The sequence below is a fragment of the Rhincodon typus genome, chromosome 42, assembly GCF_021869965.1.
Source record: "Rhincodon typus isolate 14 chromosome 42, sRhiTyp1.1, whole genome shotgun sequence".
Classification (NCBI taxonomy): Eukaryota; Metazoa; Chordata; class Chondrichthyes; order Orectolobiformes; family Rhincodontidae; genus Rhincodon; species Rhincodon typus.
The window spans coordinates 2,263,243-2,275,035 of NC_063373.1; the positions used below are offsets into that span (position 1 = coordinate 2,263,243).

General features: G+C 43.9%; 1 protein-coding gene across 1 annotated transcript in view; it reads right to left on the reverse strand.

The window, feature by feature from the left end:
• The window catches only part of LOC109922143 (zinc finger protein 420-like), a 60,359-nt gene extending 48,790 nt beyond the window's left edge, over window positions 1–11,569 (reverse strand). The window contains exons 1-3 of the mRNA XM_048619066.1: window positions 11,514–11,569; window positions 11,065–11,162; window positions 2,287–3,356 (exon numbers count right to left, since the gene is read on the reverse strand). Coding sequence (XP_048475023.1) covers window positions 2,287–3,281 — 995 coding nt within the window. The 5' untranslated portion in view covers window positions 3,282–3,356; window positions 11,065–11,162; window positions 11,514–11,569. The remainder of the gene's footprint in view (window positions 1–2,286; window positions 3,357–11,064; window positions 11,163–11,513) is intronic.
• Window positions 11,570–11,793: the final 224 nt, after the last annotated feature.

The window sequence follows — 11,793 nt, forward strand, 5'->3', positions numbered from 1 at the left end:
AGACTTTCCACATCAAGCAGATGTTCACCTGCACATCTGCCAATGTGGTATACTGCATCCGCTGTACCCGGTGTGGCTTCCTCTACATCGGGGAAACCAAGCGGAGACTCGGGGACCGCTTTGCAGAACACTTACGCTCGGTTCGCAACAAACAACTGCACCTCCCAGTCGCGAACCATTTCAACTCCCCCTCCCATTCCTCAGACGACATGTCCATCCTGGGCCTCCTGCAGTGCCACAACGATGCCACCCGAAGGTTGCAGGAACAGCAACTCATATTCCGCTTGGGAACCCTGCAGCCCAATGGTATCAATGTGGATTTCACAAGTTTCAAAATCTCCCCTCCCCCCACCGCATCCCAAAACCAGTCCAACTCGTCCCTGCCTCCCTAACCTGTTCTTCCTCCCACCTATCCCCTCCTCCCACCCCAAGCCGCACCTCCATCTCCTACCGACCAACCTCATCCCACCCCCTTGACCTGTCCGTCCTCCCTGGACTGACCTATCCCCTTCCTAACTCCCTACCTACACTCACCTTTCCTGGCCCCATCCCCGCCTCTTCGACCTGTTTGTTTCCTCTCCACCTATCCTCTCCTCTGTCCCTCTTCTATCCGCCTCCCACTCTCTCCCTATTTATTTCAAAACCCCCTTCCCCTCCCCCTTTTCTGATGAAGGGTCTAGGCCCGAAACGTCAGCCTCTCTGCTCCTATGATGCTGCTTGGCTTGCTGTGTTCATCCAGCCCTGCACCTTGTTGTCTCGGATTCTCCAGCATCTGCAGTTCCTACTATCTCTGGTCAATATATAAATTTACTTCCAGAAGATTTCACCTGCAGAGGTGGAGAAATTATTTACATCGGCAGAATGTTTGGTAACCACAGAATTCAGCTTTCAGATAATTTATACATAATGTAGGCTAAAGATGTGGAGAATGTTTTACTCAGCGAGTTCAGGGAATCTGGAAAAGACTCAGCTGTCATTCTTGATACTCATTTGGAATGTAACTTAATAAAGAAAGATTTCGAGGGCAAATTACACAAAGAACTGCAGAGGCTCGAGATCTGAAACAAACACATCACTGGAGAAACTTTGCAGGTCTGGCAGCATTTATGATACAAAAACAGCTAAGATTTTGAGTCCGGTGTCCCTTCCTCAGAATGGAAAATAACTTAGAAATGGTGGTATATATGATGATTAATGTGGGGTTGGGCGGGGAAGGAGGCCGATGAATGGAGACAGACCCCAGGGAAAGAGAAAAAGGGACACAGATTTGGAGGGCTCTGGGCATAGGGGAGGGATGTTGGGATAGATTTGCAGCGTTTCTCAAGTGATAGAGTATGGCCCCAATGGGCTGAATGGCCACCAGACCTCAGCTCTGACACTGCACCATTCACTGTGAATGGTGAAGCTCATCCTAGAGCAGAAGTTCAACAGGTCTAGCAACATCTGTGAAGAGAAATCAGAGTTAATATTTCAGGTCCAATGACCCTTCCTCTGAGGAACCTGCTGAGCTTTTGCAGCAATTTCTGATATTTCTTTCCATGAGCAGTTGGGAGAAGGACATCAGAGTGAAATGTGGGTGCTCAAAATCAGAAACAAAAACAGAAATTGCTGGAAAAGCTCAGCTGGTTCCTCAGAGGAAGGGTCATTGGCCCTGAAATGTTAATTCGGATAATCTCCACAGAGCTGCTGAGATTTTCCAGCAATTTCCGTTTTTCTGTCTGACTCACAGCGTCAACATTTCTTTCTGTGCTCATGGGAAGCATACTGATTATCCCATTCTGAGTGACAAATAAATTCCATGAGTTCCCTGCACTTGTTGGAGATGAGGGTGGAGTAGATTGGGGAGATGGACAGCCCATCAAAATATTTGAGTCTGTTTTAGCGATAAAATAAAGACACGATACACAATAGTTTAACAAAAAGCTGATTTATATCACTTTTTTCCCAATTAGGTAACCAGACATGCTTACAAACATCATCAGAAACACGCCCAGAGAACATGGTTTAGATATGGATAACAGTAGCATCAAGAACCAATTCCTCCATTTACTTGGGAACTCATTGGTGGTTAACCAGTCTTAATGCACTAGGAAGTCCCTTTTCATATATGTGTAGGTGGACAGTCTATACTCAGTGTTAATGTGTTGACATACAGTGAAGGTGTAATCATTTCCCAAACCTACCCTACAGGGACACAATTGCTATGAACATTTTACCTGCAATTTCAGCAGCTTTAATTGAGCAGGGATTAATAACAACAGTACAAATGACCCAAAGAGCACAGTTCATTCCTTGGAGTGAGTAAGAGCAAAATCCTTCAACTGTGGTTCTTTGTGAATTTGCTGGTGTGTTAACAGTTTGGATGACCGAGTGAATCGCCTCCCACACAAGGAGCAAATGAATGGTTTCTCCCCAGTATGAACTCGTTGGTGTATCAACAGGGAGGTTGAATCAGCAAAGCCTTTTCCACACACAGAACACATGTATGGTCTCTCTCCGGTGTGAACTCGCTGATGTATCAGCAGGTGAATTGTCTGAGTGAATGCTTTCCCACATTCAGAACAGGTGAATGGTCTCTCTCCAGTATGAACTCGCTGGTGTCTCAGCAGATTTGATGAGTGAGTAAATCCCTTCCCACACTCAGAGCAGGTGAACGGTTTCTCTCCGGTGTGAACTCGCTGGTGTATCAGTAGTTTAGATGAGCGAGTGAATCCTTTCCCACATTCAGAACAGGTGAATGGTCTCTCTGTCGTGTGAACGCGCTGGTGTTCCAGCAGGTAGGATGACTGAGTGAATCCCTTCCCACACACAGAGCAGGTGAATGGTTTCTCTCCAGTGTGAATTCGCTGGTGTCTCAGTAAGCTGGATGACAAAGTGAATCCTTTTCCACACACGGAGCAGGTGAATGGTCTCTCCCCATTGTGAATTCGCTGATGTATTAGCAGACTTGATGACAAAGTGAATCCTTTTCCACATACGGAGCAAGTGAATGGTCGCTCTCCAGTGTGAACTAGCCGGTGTTTCAGCAGGTGAGTTGTCTGAGTGAATCCCATCCCACACACAGAGCAAGCAAATGGTCTCTCTCCAGTGTGAACTCGCCGATGTTTGAGCAGGTTGGATGACAGAGCGAATCCCATCCCACAATCAGAGCAGATGAACGGCTTCTCCCCAGTGTGACTGCGTTGGTGAATTTTCAGCTGGGAAGGGTAAATAAATCCCTTCCCACAATCCCCACATTTACACAATCTCTCCCGAGTGTGACTGCGTTGGCGCTTGGACATTTCAGATGAACCTTCACAGACGATATGTGTTTCTCCCCGGTGTGAACGGTGCTTTCTCCTTCAATGTTCAAATTTCTGAGATAATTAGATTGTGATAAACAGAGTGACTGTCAAATCTGGATGTGGTTTCATTTGAATTCTCTAATTGCACATCAAACTTTCAAGCTGAAAATAACAGTACAGAGAGAGAGACAAAAACCAGAAAAACACACAGGTTGTGAAACTCAGAAAATTAATCTGGTCAATTGTGGAGCTAACACTTGGTGAAACTGCTGGATTATCATGAAAATTGAACTGGTTCCTAAATGCCTTCCGGGATGGGAAGCAGTCATTGTTTGCACAAAACTACAGAAAGAGAGAAAACAAAAGGTTGTCAGAGAGTACCATGGATGTTGCAGCAGCTCCTGTGTTGCAGGTGTTTCTTGTGAATTTCCTCTGGTTTTTATATAGCAAAAGCTTAAAATTATTTTTGTAACTTTTACAGTCGAAATAAAAAGCAAAGGAAAAAATGCGTAGGAGTTTTATTTTAAAAATGTGGAGAGGATTTTTTTCATATGGAGTTTGTGGAAGAGGCCTTTCTATGTGTTTGTCGAATGTTGGAGTCTCTAGAGATTTTGTTTTCTGTTTGAGACTTTCATACTTCAAAAAAACAATGTGAAGAAAATAATTTGTGAAGAAGGAGACACTGTCTCTCACACGGAGGCTGTGGGAGAGAGATTTTTTTCTGTTTTCACAGATGGAACTCTGAAGATTTTCCTTTTCAACTTGTTTGTTGTGACTGTTTAAATAATGACAGGATCGGGGAATGGCATTTCTTTTCTCAGATCCGGAGATTTGAAAGCTGACTGATACAGCACTTTAGGAGAAAGCTTTCTTCAGTTGATGGGGGTTTCATTTAAGTGCTTGATCATTTAAAAAAAAATTAAGTGTCTAACTTGTTTTCTCTTTTGCACACTTAAAGATTAAATTCTGTGGGTAAGGAAGGGCACTTTTTAAAATATATATACAAGGCTCTTGAAAGAGCTTCTTCCTTTCAGGCTTAATGTCACTGAGGACATACAGGAGACACAAAGTGTGACGGTTAGTAGATTCAGAGAGGTGGTGACACAGCAGAATGAATCAGATAGATGGGTGACTGTCAGGAAAGAGAAGAAAGTAGTTCAGAAGTCTTCTGTGGCTATTCCTCCCTCAAACAGATACTCTCTTTGGGTATTGTTGAAGATGGTGTCTCTCAGAGGAAAATAGAAGGGGCAGTCAGATCTGGGACACTAAGAATGAATCTTGTATTAAGCAGGGTTTGTCAAGATATAAAAATATAATTGTTACAGGGGACTCTCCAGTCAGAGGCACAGATAGGAGATTTTGTGGCTGTGAGCGTGAATCCAGGGTAGTACATTGGTGCGAGGGCCAAGGACATTTCAAAATGGTTGAAGCATATTATCAAAGTGGAGAGGAGAAGCTGGAAGTTGTTGTACATATTGGTAAGAATGGCACAGTTACATAAAGAGTTAAGGCTTTGAAGAGTGAATTTGGGAGGGTCGGTAGAACGTTAAAAATCAGAACCTCAAAGATATTTTAAAAGCTCTGGTTTACTCTCAGTGCCACATCCTAGTGAGACTAGAAAATAAAAAGATCGGGCAGGAAAACTAATGGCTGAAGAGATGATGCAATGTGCAAGGATTCAGATTTTTGGATCATTGATATCTCTTCTGGGGCAGAAAAGACCGGTTCAAAAGGGGTGGGTTTCACCTGAAATTGAAAGGGACCAGTGTCCTGGCAGCGAGATTTGCTAGTTCTATTTTAGGAGCCTTTAAACTGGTAGAGGAGGTGTGGGGTGTTCCTAAGGAGCAGTGAAAATAGAAAGACAGATAAGGATGGTTCTGAATCAAAAAAAAGAGCCAGTTAATTAAAAGAGCAGACAAGAGCAAGTTAGAGACTAAAGTAACTCTGAAGAATTAAACTGAATTTATTTAAATGCAAGGGGTCTTACAGGTAAGGCTTATGTACTCAGGACATGTGTAGGGACATGGGATGAGGACGTCATAGCTATTCCAGAACCTTGGCTAGCAGTTCAATGTTAGAGATAACACAGTGTAGAGCTGGAGGAACACAGCAGGCCAGGCAGCATCAGAGGACTAGGAAAGTTGACATTTTGCATTGGGTCCCTTCTTCAGAAATGGGGGAGGGAGAAAGGAGCTCAGAAATAGAGAGGAGGGGAGGGGCTGCGAAAGGTAGGTGGGTTGGTGATAGTTGAGTGCAAGTCAGTGGTGGTGGGGATTGGTCAGTGAAGGGAGGAGCGGATAGGTGGGAGAGAAGATGGACAGGTTGTATCAGGTCAAGGAGTCAAGGATGAAAGGGAGGGTTGGTCATGGGATGAGGCCAGGAGTGGGGAAATTTGGAATTGGTAAAGTCCACATTTGTGTCATTGGACTGTAGGCTCCCGAAGCGGAATATGAGATGCTGCTCCTCCAGTTTCCAGATGGCGTCATTGTGACGCTGGAGGAGGCCCAGGATGGACGTGTCCTCCAGGGAGTGGGAGGGGAGTTCAAATGGTTTGCGACCAGAAGATGTAGTTTGTCGCGAACTGTGCGCAGGTGCTCTACAAAGTGGTTTCTGAGCCTCCGCTTGGTCTCACCAATGTCGAGGAGGCCACATCGGGAGCAGTGGATGCAATAGACCACATTGATGGATGTGCAGATGAACCTCTGTCTGATGTGGAAGGTTTGTTTAATGCCTTGAATGGAGGTGAGGGGGGAAGTGTAGCACGTCCTGCGGTTGCAGGGAAAGATGCCGGGGGTGGTGGGGCTAGTGGGGAGAGTGGAGTGGACAAGGGAGTCGCGGAGAGAGTGGTCCCTACGAAAAGCAGATAGGGGTGGGGAGGGAAATATATCCTTAGTTGTGGGGTCAGATTGTAGGTGGCAGAGAATGATACCTTGGATACGGAGGTTAGTGGAGTGATGTGTGAGGACAAGGAGGATTCTGTCTTAGTTTTTGTTGAGGGGAGGGGATGTGAGGGGAGATGTGCGGGAAATGCAAGAGATGCGATCGAGAGCATTTTCAACCACTGAAGGGAGGATGTTGCGGTCCTTGAAATACGAGGACATCTGGAATATTTGGGAGTGGAATGCCTCATCTTGGGAGCTGACGTGGCACAGGCGGAAGAATTGGGAGCAGGGGATTGCATTCTTGCAGGAAGGTAGGTGAGAGGAGGTGTAGTCGAGGTAGCTGTGGGAGTTTGTGGGCTTGAAATAGATGTCGGTTTCGAGGCAGTCACCAGAGATGGAGACAGAGAGGTCCAAGAAGGAGAGAGAGGTATCAGAGATGGTCCAGGTGAACTTGAAGTTGGGGTGAAAGGTGTTAGTAAAGTTGATGAACTGTTCAATCTCCTCGTGGGAGCATGAGGCAGCTCCGATACAGTCATCAATGTAGCGGAGGAAGAGCAGGGGATAGTGCCAGTGTAGCAGCGGAAGAGGGTTTGTTCCACGTATCCTACGTAGAGGCAGGCATAGCTTGGGCCCATGTCGGTTCCTTAGTCTGTAGGAAGTGGGAGGAGTTAAAGGAGAAGCTGTTCAATGTTCTGGGTTTCAGTTGCTATACGAAGGATAGAAAGAGATGCAAGAAAGAAGGGGGAAATGACATTTTTGATTAAGGAAAACATTACTACTATAATTCGAGAGGAAATTTCTAAAGGATAATCCAGTGAAGTTATATGGGTCGACTTAGAAATAAGAAAGGGATGGTCACCTTGATGAGATTATACTGTAGACCCAGCCAGTGGTCAAAGAAAATTGATCAGCAAACATGTAGAAATCTCATATATATGTAAGAATAAGAGGGTTGTTATAGCAGGGGATTTTAATTTTCCAAACATTGACTGGGACGACCATATTGTTCAGGACTTGGAGGTGAATAATTTGTTAAATGTGTTCAAGAAAATTTTCTTTATCAATATGTAAATGTACTTTCTTCAAAAGGAGCAAAACTTGACCTTCTCTTGGGAAGTAAGGCAGAGCAAGTTACTGAAGTGTGAGGGGAACATTTTTTGACTTGTGATCATATTTTTATTAGTTTTAAAATAGGTATGCAAAAATCGATTGATCATGAAAGTCAAATTTCTTAATAGGAGTAAGTCAAATTTTAATGGTATGAGGTAGGAACTTTCAAAAGTTGATTTGGGTAGACTGTTCACAGGTAAAGGGACGACGGACAAGTGGGAGGCTTTAAAAGTGTGATAATGAGAGTTCAGAGACATTATGTTTCTGAGTGAAGCGTATGGTTGATAAGTGTAGGCAGTAATGGATAAATAAAGATTTTAAGGTTCTGGTCAAAAGTAAAAAAAAAAGCCATATGTTAGATATAGACAACTAAGATCAAGTAAATCTCTCGAAGAGGACAAAGGGTGTAGGGACATTCTTAAGAGGGAAATCAGGAGGACAAACAGGGGATATGAGATAGCTTTGGCAAATAAGGTTAAGGATAAGCCAAAGAGATTCTGCAAACTACGTAAAGAGGAAAAGAGAAACTAGAGAAAAAAATAGGGTGCCTTAAAGATCAAAGAGGTCAACTGTGTGTTGAATCTCAGGAGATGGGAGAGATAATAAACGAATATTTTGTGTCAGTTTTTACCGTGTAGAAAGAAACGGAGGCTAGAGAATTCAGGGAAATAAATGTTGCTGCTTTTAAACTGCTTAAAAACAGTTTACGTTACAGAAAATGAAGTTCTGGAGATCTTAGAAAACATAATGGTGGATAAATCTCTGGGGAATAAATTGTGGGGCCCTTGGTATATTATCTATCATCATGCGTGAGGTGCCAGGGGACTGAGTGGTGACTAATATTGTGCCTTTATTTAATAAAGGCTGTAAGGAGAAGCCTGGGAACTGTAGACCTATCAGTCTGACATGAGTGGTGGGTAAGTTGTTGGAGGTGATTCTGAATGATAGGACTTATATCCATTTGGAGATGCAAGGACTAATTAAGGATAGTCAGTGTGGCTTTATGCGAGGGAAATACTGTCTCACAAACTTGATCGAGGGTTTTTTGAGGAACTGACCAAAATGATTAAGGAAGGCAGAGTGGTATACATTGTTTAAATGGACTTTAGTAAAGCCTTTGACAATTTCCCACATGGTACACTAATTAGTAAAGTTAGATCACATGGGATTCGGGGAATGTGTGCCAATTGGATACAAAATTGGCTTGATGATAGCAGAGGGTGGTGGTGGAGAGTTTTTTTTTTAACTAGAGGCCTGTGATCAGTGGTGTTGTACAGGGATCGATACTGGGTCCACTTTCATTTGTCATTTATATAAACTACTTGGATGAAAATTTATGAGGCATAGTTAGTAAGTTTGCAGATGACACCAAAATTGGCAGTATAGTAGACTGTGAAAAATGTTATCTGAAATTACAAAGAGATCTTGATCAATTGGATCATTGGGCTGAGGAGTTGCAAATGGAGTTTAATTTGGATAAAGGCAAGGTACTGCATTGTAGTAAAACAAACAAGGGCAAGACTTATACAATTAATGGCAGGGCCTTGGGCAGCATTGTAAAACTGAGAGATCTAGCGTTTCAGGTCAATAAATCTTTGAAATTTGGGTCACAGATAGTCAGGGTGGTTAAGGAGGCATCCAGTATGCTTGCCTTCATTGCTCAGATGAAGGAGTATAGGAGCTGGGACATCATGTTGAGTTTGTACAGGACGTTGCTGAGGCATCTCTGGAAAACCGTGTACAGTTCTGGTCGCCCTGTTATAGGAAGGATATTATTAAATTGGAGAGAATTCAGAAAAGATTTACTAAAATGTTGCCAGGCATGGAGGGCTCAAGTTATAAGGTTAGGGTGGGATATTTTTCACTAGAGCAGCAGAGGTTGAGGGGTGACTTCATAGACGTTTACAAAATCATTGGGAACATAGACAAGGTGAATAGCAAGGCTCTTTTCCCTCGGGTAGGGGAGTTCAAAACAAGGGGGCATATTTTTACGATGAGGAAAAAGATTTAAAAAGGACATGAATGGCAATTTTTTTTTTAAACAGAGAGTGGTTCGCATGTGAAATGAACTGCCAGAAGAAGCGGTGGATGCAGGTACAGCTACAACATTTAAAAGACATTTGGATAAGTACATGAATAGGAAAGGTTTGGAGGGATATGGGCCAAAGGCAGACATGTACAACTGGTTGAGTTTAGGAACAAGGTCAGTGTGGACTAGTTGGACCAAAGGGACTGTTTCTGTGCTGTATGACTATAACGCAATCAGTGGAAGAGGCAAGAATGAAGAAGTGGCATTTTCCAGATCTGCAACTCAACCCTGTTCCTCTTTTCTCCCCATCCCCTTCAGTCCCTCCTAATATTCATCCTCGCATTTCCAGGTCTGAATCTGACATGTAAAAATATGCCCCTTTTTCTGGAACTCCCCCACCTGAGGGAAAAGACCCTTGCTATTCACCTTATCTATGTTCCTGATGATTTTATAAAGCTCAGTGAAGTCACCCTTCAACCTCCACCGCTCCAGTGAAAGATGTCCCAACCTAACCTTATAACTGTCTAAGCAAACACTTTGGTTCCCATCCCTCTGTCATACTAGTTTATAATCTCACCAATGGAACTAGCAAAAGCCTCGACAAGGATATTTGTCCCAGCTCTGCCTGGGGCAACCAGTCAGGCTTGTACAGGTTCCACCTTCCATAGAAACTTTCCCAATGTCTCAAATTCTAAACCCTTACATAGTTTACCATTTCTCCAGACATGCATTCAACTTTATCCTCTTAACTGTGCTGTCTTTGACATTCTCAGTATTGTGAATGCTCCACAATGAGTTTGCAAACAGCTCCAGCACTGAAAAACAGTTAGCCAGTAGTTGCAGATGGACATACTTCCTGCACACATTGCCATCAGGGATACTGGAAGCATTCCTCATTTCCCGCATTGTGTAAAATGGGGACATTCCCACACCAGGGGTCCGAGGTCTCCTGTCATGTCTTCTCTCGAGATTATCCTAGTTACTCCATTGAAGAGAATCTAACTGATCTAGGGATGTTCCTTCTTTTCAAACATAATCAAAAGCTCCTAACTGGACTTAAGCTGAATATTGCACATTAAAAACTGTAAGAAAATACTCTGCAGGTATCAGTTAACAATTGCCTGTTTCGACTGGGATTGTGTCACTCTCTGAACTACCCAAACTGAAACTGAGTACACTCAATCTTTCAGCTGCACCTTCTCCCTTTCTCACCTGTTTTCAGTGGGCTCCAAAGCACTCTAATTGAGCCAAGCAGCATTCACAGTGCAGTTTTGTCATTATAACTGTCTGCTCACACCTACTCCAACCTCAGCCTCCTGTCGTATTACAATGCAGCTCAATATGAGCTCAGGGAACAACATCTCATCTTTCAATTCAGCTGTTTATAACCCTCCAAGCTCAACACGGACTTTAGCACATTCAGGATCAACAGAGAGTTGTTAGGATCTGGAACATTCCACCTAAAAGGGTGCTGGAAATCAAGTCCATAAGGCATTTTAAAAGGAAGTTTTCAGGTATTTAAGAATGAGAAATTTATAGGTTAAAATCGTGATGTGTGATTGAGATTAAATATGACAGTTCTATGAGAGACAATATGTTATTTGGATTATTGGCCCTCTCAGGCCAATATCTCCTTCCTCAGCTGCAGGACCCAGGACTGAAGACATATACCAGCAGCGTTCTAAGCAGGAATTTAAACATCTTGCTGCTTTTCGAGTTACAAACATATCAGAATTATTTTCCCATAGACAGAACAAACCTTTTTCCTTCCACAGGTAAATGCCAATGATATTCAGATCCTGATCACTCCGCTGACTGTCAGAAATTGTTTTGAGATACCGGTCTCAAATGAATATCCTGTAAAACAAATTCACAAAAGAATAATCACTGTCAGTGCAGGGTAAAAATCTGGAAAAGGCAAACATTTGCCTCGGTGTCAGTTTCGCCCCGGCCAGAAGGAAGTGAGCACATGCGCGCTGCCGCACTTTGCCCCCAATAAAGATGGCGGCGGTAACACGGGGCCTGTCATAGCCTAAGGCCCACAAGTTGTTTTCGCGTTTGCTTCGAAAGAGGGTCCGGGAGTTTCTAATTCGAGTCTATCAGCCTACAGTGGGTGTTTATGAAAGCTCCCACTCCAGGCTGACTCCATTTTTTTCTCCCGTTTCCGCTGTTTCCCCCACCCTTCCCATCCCCACGTCTCAGACTCACTCCGGCGCCAGTCACAGCGGCACTACTCCGTTAGCGTTAACGGTCACGTGTCTCCCGTCCCGCCCCTCGTTGGTCCCTATTGGTTGGAGGATCTACCGCTTCACTTGGTCCTCCAGCGACGCCCACTACCTTCCTATTGGTCGTTCACCTCCTTCAATCAGTCGGGCCCCGTTGTGAGATGAGTCGCTGGAGCAATGTTCCCTCTGCCCTGGGATGAGCTTCATCATTCACAATGAGTGGTGCAGTATCACAGAGCGCAGGGGCTAGTGGACCGTTGAGC